The sequence below is a fragment of the Labrus bergylta genome, chromosome 4 (assembly GCF_963930695.1).
Source record: "Labrus bergylta chromosome 4, fLabBer1.1, whole genome shotgun sequence".
In the NCBI taxonomy this organism is placed as follows: domain Eukaryota; kingdom Metazoa; phylum Chordata; class Actinopteri; order Labriformes; family Labridae; genus Labrus; species Labrus bergylta.
In genome coordinates this window covers 10,969,840-10,982,185 of record NC_089198.1, presented here as the reverse complement: position 1 = coordinate 10,982,185, position 12,346 = coordinate 10,969,840, and the positions used below count along the sequence as shown (strand labels likewise).

Here is a 12,346-nt window from a genome sequence, read left to right as displayed (position 1 = left end):
TTTGTTGTTTTTGTTTGCAGAGTAGAAAGGGAGTAGAAGAAAAGATCTCACTTGAGCATTAGCTTTTTCTATCGGGATTATATGTGGAAAACATAATTAATATGAAAATGACCAAGCATGTAGTGATCTCTGCTTGTTTACTGAAAAAAAATGTAATGCATTGTCTGCTGTGGAAAAAAGATTCATCAATCAACCAACCAATCATCCAATAAACCAATCAATCAACCAACCAATCTCAAGGGATAAGACTGATTTCCATGTCCTCCGTCTGTTTACTCTCCCAGCTGTTTTTTTCTTCCAATACTTTATTTTTTTGCCATCTTTGTAATAACTACACTCTGTTTTGTGTTGATTTATTTCTGTTAAAATAGTAAAATATCTGATTCATTTTTCTTTTTCTGTGCAAATGCATCAATTCATCGTGTGCTAAACATCATTAAATGTAAAAGGCTGTATCGGATGGTCATAACAAATGGACAGTATCTGTTTATACTATAAAATTAACAAGCAAAGCAGCACGTCAATTATTCTAATAATTTATTTGTTCAATAAGAAACCAACACCATAGAAAAAACCCTTAATATATAAAAATACATACACTGAAAGTATAAAAATATCAGACAGACAGACAGAGTCATCCAGAAATATAAAGCAATGGTGTAAGAAAGCTACCGGTTAAAGTGCACAGAGTGTTAAATTATCTGTAACAGGTAGTTTGAACAAGGTACATTTCCTGGAACGTTTTTGTACGACCGGTTAAATTCCCTTTCTCTCCTTCATGTGCGCACACACAAAAGAAGAACGTTGTTCTTAAAGTGATATTAAAGCATCATTGACTACACAACAACAAAACTCAACCATTATGTCTGTAATAAAGAAACCATATGGATTTTAACAGTCCATCCAGTTTGACCCTGAAACACCAGCATTACTACAGTAACAGACACCATTTAGAAAGTATGTTTCACAAACACATGTAACAGTTCAGTATATATTCTATTGTAAAGCACTGACAGCATACGAGCAGCCTCTTCCTGAAAACAGTGTTTGGAAGATCATTTACAGTTTCAGCTTTCAGGGGTTAAAAGAAGGGTCCTATTGAATACACAAGATTACATTTGTAGTGGTAGTTCTGAAAAAGACCCTGCTGCACAGATCACGTGATACAGCTTCACACGCATGCTCTATGCATGATTTGATTGGCTGTTTTTGCATGAGGTCTCCCTCGTAAAGTGCTGCAGAAATGATGCTTTTTTTGACCTTGACATGAGAATTGAGCACGGAGAAAAAAAAAAAAAGAGATTTTATAAAACTGCAGAACATAAACTCTGTTTCAAAAAAAAAAAAAAAAGAAAACAATGCTAGAATGATTTGTTCAGTATAATAATCCTCACATAGGAACATTTTAGTGCAGGCTTTAAATCACACCATGACCGTTTCCCTTCAACATGCAGTTTCATGCAGAAATGAAACTCTACTTTTGTAGCAGTGAGGATTGCATCAGCTGTGATTGGTCCCCTACGTAGCTTTGCAGAGAGAACACAGTGCTCCAGTTTGTAGCTTCTACAGCTACTGCTTCAATTCTCCGCATTTCAGTAATTCCAGTTAAATATCCTTAATCAAAACAAATGTGTATGTTGTGAAGATGTTGGCACAACCCTCGTCTTCAAAATTCACAATCTGGGTATTCACCTTATATTTGATGTTGTAGAACAAAAGACAAACTGTATCTTACAAAAAACCCACTGATTGGGAGGAGGGAACCAAAAAGATTCTGGTTGATATATTTCTGCAGCTCTCTATCATGCATCTTAACTTCTTAGTGTTGTAATGTAACTAAATGTTGAGTCCGTCTTCCAGCAGTGCGTTGGCTCGGGATCGAGATCCTCGGTGGCTGTGTCTGTGCGCTCTGTCACTCCCTCTCCTCTCCCTGTCCTCTCTCCTCTTCACTCTGTCCTCCTCCTCCTCCTCCTTCTCCTCCTCGCCCCCCCTTTCACCCTCTGCTCTCTCAAACTTCTTCCTCGCACTCTCCATCCTGCTCTCTCGTTTCTCGTCTCCCCTCTCCTTCTGGTCGTCTGATCCTCTCCTGTGGTGACTCCTCTTGGAGTCAGACCCTCTGCTGCTCCCCCACTCTCTCTCCGAGTGCTCCCTCCTCGACGACGCGGTCTCGTGGCTTCGATGCGACTCTCTCTTCACGTCACCCTTTCCTTCATCCTCTCTTCTAGATTCTTTTCCTTCCCTGCTCTTCTCCTCTCTTTTTGCCATCTCAGCCCTCCAGTCTTTCACTCCTCTCTCCTCTTCAGTCCTCCTCCAGCTCTCCATCCTGTCACTTTCTTTTACTCGCCCACTGTTGCTGCTGCTATCTGACTCTTTTGCTTGGTGTTTGCTCTCTCTCCAGTTGGGTTTGTCTTGGTCGCTCCTGCTGCCGCGCCTCCTCGCTGTACTCCCACCTTCAGTCTCTCTCTCTTTATTCACAGATTTCCATTCAGGTTTCATCTCTTTTTCCTCCTCTCTGTGGCTCCTGCTCCTCTCACTCTCTCTTCCCGTCATGACCCTCTCAGATTGCACTTTTTCACTCCGATCCTCTTGTTGGGAATCACCTGACCTGCTCTTAGCTTCCTTCTGCTCTTTTCCAGATTTATTTTTCTCTTTCTGTTTGTCTTCTTTTTTCTTGTCTCGCTTGCTCTCGAGTTTTTCTTTGGCTGCTGTAATCCAGTTCTCACTTTCTTTGTCCTTCTTCTTTCCTTTCTCAGATTCTTCTTTGGAGACTTCGTCTTTAACAGTCTCATTTTCCTGCTCTTCTTCCTTGTCAGAAATGTCCTCTTTCTCCTTTTCCTTCATGCGCTTCTCCTCCTCCTCCTCCTCCTTCTTCCTCTTCAGCTCCTCCTCCTCCTTCTTCTTCTTCAGCTCCTCCTCCTCCTTCTTCCTCTTCAGCTCCTCCTCCTCCTTCTTCCTCTTCTGCTCCTCCTCAGCCTTCTTGTCCAGTTTCTCCTCCAGGAGGTCCAGCTCCTTCTCCAGCTCAGCCAGCTTTTTTGGATCTGACTCAAAGTCATCGTCGACCTCTACCTCCACCTCCTCAAAATCCTCATACTCCTCCACCTCGATGCCTTCCATGGTCTTCTGCAGCTGCGTCTTCACTTTGTTCAGCGCCAGCAAGCCGTCCTGAAGTTCTGTACACACGTCCCTGATCTTTTTAGCAAACTTAGTTTTGGCTCCTTTGCGCAGGTCGTGGGAGTCTTTGGCCAGGAAGAAAACATCCAGAGCCAGGAAAAGAGCGGACATGACCCCTGTGGTGACGCTGATGGCCTGGGCGGCTTTGGCAGCACCGCCTGCGGCGCCTAAAACCTGCACCGTGCTGATGAGCTTATCAGTGTTGATCATCAGGGCTTTTCCTGCACGGCCACCCTCCTTCATCACATGCTTTAGATTGTGGTTCATTGCTTTTTTGGCAGCGCTCTCTGAGTACTTCTCAAAGTCCCACTCCTGCAGGGTGTCCATACCAGTCTACAAGAGACAAAAAACAAGAAGAGTTGCTGTTTGAAGGCTGGACTAAGATATTACTTTCTGGCTTTATTTTAGTCTTTTGCTGGAAGTTTAGAGCAAACATTTATTTTAAAAACAAAACTGTGGCTAAAAATGACATCTACAATCTACAAAAAGAGAATCATAGTTCCCTCACCTGTACAAACTCCATGACCTCCCTGATGTCTTTGATTTCCTCCTGGTAGTCCTGGATCATCTTCTCCAGCTTCTTGCGGTCCATGTTAGAGTGAACCGTGTCTGTGATGTTTGCCGAGGCCGAGGTGATGCTGCCTGCCGTAGCTACCCCGATCCCCACCGCCGTGACAATGATAGAGGCTCCAAAAGTGAACGGTGCCAGGATGAGCCCCGTGATCGTAGCCACGCTCCCGCAAACGCTAGCCACGCCTCCGCCCACGGCGACCGACACGGTTTTCTTGTGGAATAGATCCGCAGCGTCGGCCAGAGCCAAAAGCTCCAGGATGCGATGCTGCAAGGACGCCCCCCGCTGGTTGAAAAGACGCACGAACAGACGGGCCGCCATGTAGACACGGTCAGCTGCCTGCTCCATCGCCCTGCAGAGACAGAGGTGAGCCGTGAGTCAAAGAAACTCACCGCAAGTGAGGTGCTCATGGCTGTCCCGGGTTCGGGCTGCAGGCAGATGCAGCAAAACACAGGCTCTTACAATATGTTGTTGTATCGTGTGGAACCCAAAGTTAAACTCTGGACAAAAGGGGTCACCAACTTCAATTTATGGATTTCTATGTCCTGATTATAACAACATATTTTTAATGTATTGCTTTTTTTCCCCATCAGAATATAACAAGGGAATACTCACTATAACAATAACTCTACACTAAAACACATATTATCAGTGTGCCACATTTTATTTTCTGTATAAGTATAAAAGAAAAGTCATAAAAAATCAAGAAACTAAAGACCTCTATAGAATTTTAAGAATAACGGCGATCAAACAGATAACTAAAAACTGGCTTAAACCAACCCCACCACAAATAATGAAATGGAAAGAAACAATTAAGGATGTTTATAATATGGAGAGAATTACACATAGGATAAGGAATCTAGGTGACGTCTTTGAGTCACGATGGAAGAAGTTAACAGACACAGATTTAATATAGGGGCGAAACGAAGATCAACAAAGAGCAAAGTTTTGCGTATACTTGAGCATTGAACTTAAGCCACAAGCAGAAGGGGAAGAACACAGACAAAAATATATATATTAAATTCTATTAGAGTAGAACAATCCAAGGCCCACTTTTTTTTATTTATTTTTTTATTATTCTTTTTGATAAGTTAATATACTCTGTTGTTCTTTTGCTCTTTTTCTATTTTATTCTTTTATTTTCATTTCTCCCTTCCTTTTTGCTCACTCTTCTCTTCTGTCGTAGAATGAGCTAACAGAAATATTTATCCATGCCTGTATAGATGATGCACTTAGCTGTAGATCTATGCTCATTCTGACAGTTTGTTATTTTTCTTCAAAACTATCAAATAAAAAGTATTTAAAAAATAAATAAAATAAAAAATCAAGAAACTATACTCACGCTTCCCCATCCTCCCCCTGGAAATCGGATGTTTCGTTCCACTCTACCCAACCTGGAAACAAGCAGCAGAAACCATTTACATTAGTGAGTCAAGGACACGCGTGAGAAAGTATTTTGTTCCTAGTTTTTAGAGCTAATGTCTGTTATCCAATGTATGACCTTTGTAATGAAGGAATCCTGTGTCTGTAATAAGTGATAAGTTAATACTCAAACAAAATGATTGCTAACACACTCACCTTTGACTGTGTTCCACCATTCAATCAGCTCGTCTTGCTCCTGGGAAAAGATACTTTTGTCAGTGGAAGACAACTTAAAGTATCAAGACCTAAAACATTTATCTATAAGGCAGCGCGGGAATCAATTGGTGGATTTTCTTGATAGCAGCAGGTGACGTTTGCAGTGATTGAAATACTTTTATTACTCATGAATACTTCAGCTGATCATACATTTTCCAGGAAGCAGTCTTATATTGTTGTCTATACTCATTTAAAAGCCTTACTGTAAATAGCTCACCTCGGTAACTAGAGGGTTGGCTTCAGTGGGGTAAGCGGCCATCTCTACAGGCTGGACTTCTACTGAGCTCTCCTGGAACACACACACACACACACACACACACACACACACACACACACACACACACACACACACACACACACACATAACAAACATGACACATGACATTTGTGACAAAAGGAGACATTTTTCAGCTTAAACAAATGCTATCTGTTACTACTGTCAAAACCAACATCTGCGTGATATCATCAGAGAAAAACAGAGACTTGAAATAAAGTGAATGACTTTAATCACTATCACACAACGTGAGACATCTTAATGATGCTGTACACCAGTTTGTCCTGCTGCTCCTCAAAGCATGTTATCTTGTGACTACATTACAGGACACAGGACCTGCTGTCTTACACGGGCTGCAGGAGTGATTTCATTTGCACGTTCTCACCGGAGACAATAATCAATTATGTGATAAACGTGATACTAAAGTCTAATATCTTTCTGATATTTTCCATTCTTTACAGGATGATTTGAAGAGCTAAACGTTCCTTCAAATGTTCTTCTAATATTTTGTCTCAGGATGAATTGCCTTTTGCTTGAAACCCCTCTCTCTCTCTCTCTCTCATGTGTCCGTGAAACAGCTCTGGTGTTTATTATTAGTTTTTCTTGTTTTTAGCTTTTCAATGATACAGTTCTTATTCCTTTCTAAGGCTCTTTGACGTGGTCTGCTTGTCATTCACTGTGAATGTGTTTTTCAAAGTAACATTGTGTTCCTTGTTTGAAATGAGTCAGGGTTTCTTACACAACCACCAGAGTGCACGGAGAGTGAAAGTCCCGTAGAGGTCAGAAGGCACATGGAGCATGAGGATCAACTCGATTAACTTTATTGTTTATAAAGTTAAATGAGTTGATCTTCCTGCTGCAGGTGTTACTGAATTTTTTACATACAAATACATTATTTTGTATTATTATTGATTTATTTCCTCATGCACATCAACGTTTTATTTGTCTAGATGCAATTTTATGAACAGAACAGCAAAGGTTATTTACAGGTAGTTGATCTACCTGTGAAGAGTAGATCAATAAGTGAACCAACGAGGGACTTTTGCTTTTGGGTTGATTTCACTGCTGCTTGAATACAGATATTTTTTACCTGCTGCATTTCTACTTTAAAACCTTCATCATACTAACCTGTGCTGAGTTCAGGTCCTGCATCTCCACTATCTCCTCGATAGCAGGCATCTTGTCTGAACTCTGAGGAGGAAATGTAGCAGAATGATCAACTTCCATCACACATCAATAATTAAACCTTCAAATCAGCAAATGAAAAGTGAATAAAGAGGATGTGTTATGGTGTTATGGTTCACCCTTAGCAGCCCCTCCCTTCCTCATGCTTGTTGTTAGTTTTCCTCTGTCTGTCTCAACCCTCTGTTTCTCCTCCCCTGTGGGTCAGGTGTGCATGGTTGTGTGTGTGAGTGCAGGTGGGCGTGGTTTTCCCCCCCTAGGTGCAGACAATCAACCTCATTCTTCAGCAGTTTATCTACACCGGTCCTTTCACCACTCGTCGCCTGAGTATACAATATCTCTCTGTGGTGTTAACCTCGTTTTTGGCTCACATCCCTGATTATAGTTCTGTGTGAACTAGGGTGCGTTCGAATTGTCCCTCCTATCTCCTTTCACTATCCTCTTCACCTTAACCCCACGAAAACGTCATGAGGTCAAGGAAAGATGTTAGGAGAATTCATAAAGTTCTTAGGGAAAGGCGATCTCGTTGCTCTGACAATCCCACCACATTTTTCCACTAGGCCACGTCATTAAATGCGACGGGCCGGCGGAGGTTAATGACGTGAGTCCGCCGTGTTGAAACTACAATGTTCTGAAAATGGACTACAAAAAGCGCATCTAAAAAACTTTCCCCTGTGCCTTCTTACCGGTGAAATAATCCTGATCACCACGAGGTTGGGATTGAAATAAAAGAAATATAGACTACCAGGCTACGAGTAAGAAAAGTGAAACCATCAGCTTCCTGTCCACTCAGAAATCAACATCAACATAAGTTTGAAATTAATTATTACATTTATGTAAGATATAACTGACACATAATGTTTTAAGCATACAAATGTACAACTGCACAAAGCATTCATAAGTGAATGCAATACGTTGAATAAAACATCATCTGAGCCCCTTTACGGTCATCTTTAATGTTGGTGAACGGTCGGATGCGCGACTCGCTCATCTCCTTTCCTAAAGGATGGTCCAGTGTATCCTCTGCTAAAGGAGGTTATAAAGGAAGCATTGACCCACCTTTCCTTAACTTTTAGAGAATTTGAACGGCTCCTATCATGGCCGCCACTTAAATGCTTCCGGGGTTAAGGTAAAGTGGATAGTGAAAGGAGATAGGAGGGACAATTCAAACGCACCACTACTCTCGTGTGTTGCTCGTTGCTAACCTCTGCCTCAGTGTCTCGCTGTCTCAGTGTTTCGTTCTCTGGCCTGCCTGCTTACTCGTGGCTGCCAATGCCCTTCTGGCATTGTGATTTTTTGTTGTCGCACATTAAAGACTGTTTGGATTGTGCCTCTGTGTCCTGAGTCATGCTTTTGGGTCCGTACTCTCGATCCGAGGCATAACAGGATAATTATTTTTAGATCATTTGTACCTGTTTAATAACCTTCGTTAACAGATCCTCAAGGCGTTTGAATAAATCAGGCAAGAATAAAAAAGTGAAAATGTGAAAATATCTGAATCATCATCGAGTTTCAAATCTGAAGAGTTCGTACCTGTGTACCAAGGTTGGGTACTTTGGAAGTTTTCTTGATTCTGAATGACGTAACCTGAGAAAAAAAAGATAAAGATTAAAAAACAAGTTAATCTATGAGAATCAGTGAGTACATCCCCATGTACGGAGGCTGTAGACCGTTAAGTGGGCGGCCAGGGTTTGAATCCGACCTGTGGGTCCTTTCCTGCATGTCGTTCCCCATTCTCTCTCTCTCTCTCTATTCACTGTCCTGTCTCTAAATAAATAAAGGCAATAAAAACCTAAAAATAAACCTTAAAAAAAGAAAATAAATAAATGAACTTCAACATCTGATGTCAGAGCTCAACCCAGAAAAGCAGACGAGAAATATTCTTCCATCAGCTCCTTTCACACTTTACACCTGAGTACCATCTGAGACATGTACCAATACAGAATGCGGTCACCTGCATGGACCTCCTGGTGATAAATATGTTTAAATTCACTTTTGGTTCTGGCTCCAGCTCCTTCAGTGTTTTTATTGAACAACAACTCACTCGTCTCTTTTTCTTGATGGTTCTCCTGCGTCTCAGCCCGCCTTCCGCTGGTGCCTCCAAGTCCTCACTTTCCTGCACATGAAGAGAAAGACAGAGAGCAGAAATGATGGCATACAGCAGGTGTATGAGCTTAACTGCATCTATTCACCGACATAGTTATTCAAAAATCCTTCCACATTCAAGCAAGAAAACTCAAATAAGACAAACTGATGAATATCAGAACTGTTTATATATTTAGATAATCTTCAGCTGCTTCATTGCCAAACCTGAAAGCACAGATAGGAAGTGAATCTACCATTAAACTACATCCCTCTGGGTAACTTCTACATATATTCTAAGTCAAACTGTAAAAGTCAAACGTGTGCTGACAGGCCCGATCGAGTGATGGCGAGGAGCGCCTGGTTTGCAAAGGCGAGCGCATAAATGTAACGCATCCCGCTGCCTCTTATATATCATACCTGATGTTCCAGGGGTTTGTTCCTTCTGAACCTCCCAGCAAAGCCTCCTTTTCTCTCCTGAAAATGAAAATCAGAAACAAACGTTTATTCAAATAACAAGCAAACAAATTGAAAATATGCTGATAAATTCAATATGAAAAATAGACTGCAGGGCTCACTTTAGATGTTCCTGTGGCGTCAGATAGATTATCGTTACTTGCTGTCAGTTCATCGAGATCCCCCTATCACATAGAGAGACAACAAACGAAAACATTATGTTGTGTTTCTGTTTCTGAAACTTTTTGTGTGAGATTGTTGGGAAAGAAGTTCAACACGGTGTGACTTATTTGTACTTAGAGGTTTGATGCTAAATAAGCTGTAAAATAATGTTTGTGTATCATTAAATCTTTATTTGTATAACGCCAATTCATAACAGATGTTATCTCGAGACACTTTACAAAAAGAGCGGGTAAGAGATATTACTCTGTTATATTGCAAAGACCAAACATTTGTCCATCATGAGCGTAGCACTTAGCAACATTTAGCACAAAATAACGTAATTTTAATGTCTGCAGGCAGCAAAGTGAGATAAAGGGAGGCTCCCTTCACTGATGGTCAAAGGCTTCATGATCCTTCCCATGTCAAACATTATTATTGATGAAGATTTTGTGTTTTTTTACTTTCAACCTGTTTTTTCCGATGGTGGTAATCCACAATGTTTCCACAAGCACGATAAGCAAGCCAAAAATAAAGAGCCTAATGCCACTCAAAGTGCACCGGCTCTCTTCCCATTCGTTTTAAAATGCTGAATAAGTTGTTAAGGTTGAGATTAGCGCTCACCTCTGCTGTGTCTGTGAGGCTGTCGCAGCTGGCTGTGAGAGGATCCTGGAAAACAAAAAAAAACATTTTGTTCATAGTTAAGTTTTAATATAGAAACATTTCAGTAAGACGACTCACATTTTTATCGTTTAAAATATTTTTTCCCAGCAGAACATAGTTTTTGTTTGGCGCTTAGGCTCTGGCTTAATCACTCCTCACAGTTTTCATTTACATGCAGATATTTGAGGAGTGATGGGATGATATTTTAAACACTCCCAGTCGGAGCCTGCAGGTGGATGCTGAGCTAGAGTGCAGTACAGCTGCAGGTCAGAGCTGATGTAAGAGCAGAGGGAGAGACGGGGAATCTTGCAGCTTAATAGAGAGCTAATTGGAAGGAGGTGTTGTCAGGTGATTGTTGAGAATGAGGCATGTCGAGTGTGAAATCAGTGCTGCTTGAGTTGAACTAGCTTGCAGGAGTTGCCTCATATATAGTTAGCTAAAAACATGTAAATATGAGATTACACAGAACACCCCAAATTCAGTCAATGTGCGCATCACTCAAAACGAAACCAGAGTTCATTGGAATACCTTAGAAGTGATGGAGCGAGGAGATGGTTTTGGAGATGGTTTTGGAGACCTTCTGAAGATCCCTCCCAGTCCTCCAGACTTTTCCTGAATCATTCACATAAATAAGTTATCAGTAATCAAGACTTAAACGTCGTCAAACAGGCTGAAGCTAAGATGATCAGAGAACATTTGTACCTTTGATGTTGATGCTTCTAACAGATTTTCACAGCTGGCAGATAACCTGTTGTCCTCGGCTGGGTCTAACTCCTGAAGACAAACATCAGAAAACTAATACATTAACAATACTGACACACAGACGAGCTATAAACTTTATCTCTGAAGGTTTTACTTTACATCATCTGTTGTATTCCCCTCTGCTGCTGCTTTTGGAGTTTTCTTAAACATGCCGCTGAAAATACTTTTCTCCTGAGAACAGAAATCAAACACAGACATAACCTGTGTGAGAGCCAGTAAGAAATACATCAACAGTACCTGTAATGTGTCAGAGTTAACAGTCACACTAACTAGAAAATGAACTGGCTGAATCAAAGACATGTTATATAGTGAACTGATTTGATCCATTTTCAATACAGCTAACATTAATTTTTATGTTAAAAAAACAAAATTTCGGGGCACTGGTAGCCTGGTGGTTAGTCAAGTGCCCCATGTACACAGGCCAGGAGTGTGTCCAGACTGGTCCAGACCACCTGGGGCACTGAGTTATGCAGGCATGGCATGCAGTTTGAGGGCAACTAGATGCAAATTATTATTTATTTTTTCTCAACTTTCTGTCCTCACTTATGAAACGTACTTGTAAGCCTAACCCTAACACATTTTGACAACATGTAAATCCTCCTTTAAAAAAAGGAAGTCTCTCTCTCTATCTCTGTCCTATCTAAAGGTATAAAGGCACCTTTGTTTTTCCGTTTTCAGACAGACTGTCCGTACTCGCTGTCAGCTCCTTCTGCTCATCCTAAAAAAAAAAAAGAAGATAGATAACACAAATAGATGAAGACGGTAACAGGGATAACAGACAGTGATGCTAACAGAGTCACTCACCTCTGCTGCTGCATCGTCTCCAGACGCTTTGGGTGTTTTCTTGCGAAGTCCGCTAAACAGCCCGCCCTTCTCCTGTTGTGTGAAAAAACAAATGGAGTTATAAGTAAGAGATAAAGAGTTACACCAGACTTGTGGAATACAGTAATGAATACAGTTACATTCAGAACATTTTGTAAACAATAATCTCTCACTTAGTTTGCCAAAGCACAAAGCAGGCCTGAGGGGTCGGAATTGACCCTAATACTTAAAGGGGATCAATATGTGGAGTGCTTTACCTGCAGAGCTCGAACTGGAACTAGACTGGAGTCATTTTAAAGTGAAACAGTTCTTAAAGAGGACTCCTGTGGTCATGTCTGATCTTGCTCTTACTTTGTTTCATTGTATAATAGTTTGTATCCTGTACTGTTCAGTCTTTTTGATTGTCATGCTTCTTTGGTTCTGTTTTATTTGTATCTGTTGTTGAGTTTTATGTATTTCAAAGGCCCATCTATTGGACGGGCATTACAAATTAGCTTAGGCTATAAATGCTGTAGTGTGTGGCTACTTGCTCCATACAGCCCTATACAAATAAACATGAAAATAAA

At 41.0% G+C, this 12,346-nt stretch overlaps 1 protein-coding gene across 1 annotated transcript in view; it reads right to left on the bottom strand.

The window, feature by feature from the left end:
- Positions 1-520: 520 nt before the first annotated feature.
- LOC109999891 (titin homolog) overlaps positions 521-12,346 on the bottom strand; it is a 30,528-nt gene continuing 18,702 nt past the window's right edge. Inside the window, exons 26-41 of the mRNA XM_065953712.1 lie at positions 11,763-11,834; positions 11,617-11,676; positions 11,058-11,129; positions 10,899-10,970; positions 10,725-10,808; positions 10,158-10,202; positions 9,497-9,559; positions 9,339-9,395; positions 8,881-8,952; positions 8,370-8,423; positions 6,783-6,845; positions 5,598-5,669; positions 5,321-5,360; positions 5,085-5,136; positions 3,680-4,094; positions 521-3,504 (exon numbers count right to left, since the gene is read on the bottom strand). Of these exons, the coding sequence (XP_065809784.1) occupies positions 1,837-3,504; positions 3,680-4,094; positions 5,085-5,136; positions 5,321-5,360; positions 5,598-5,669; positions 6,783-6,845; positions 8,370-8,423; positions 8,881-8,952; positions 9,339-9,395; positions 9,497-9,559; positions 10,158-10,202; positions 10,725-10,808; positions 10,899-10,970; positions 11,058-11,129; positions 11,617-11,676; positions 11,763-11,834 (2,961 nt within the window). The 3' untranslated portion in view covers positions 521-1,836. The remainder of the gene's footprint in view (positions 3,505-3,679; positions 4,095-5,084; positions 5,137-5,320; positions 5,361-5,597; positions 5,670-6,782; positions 6,846-8,369; positions 8,424-8,880; positions 8,953-9,338; positions 9,396-9,496; positions 9,560-10,157; positions 10,203-10,724; positions 10,809-10,898; positions 10,971-11,057; positions 11,130-11,616; positions 11,677-11,762; positions 11,835-12,346) is intronic.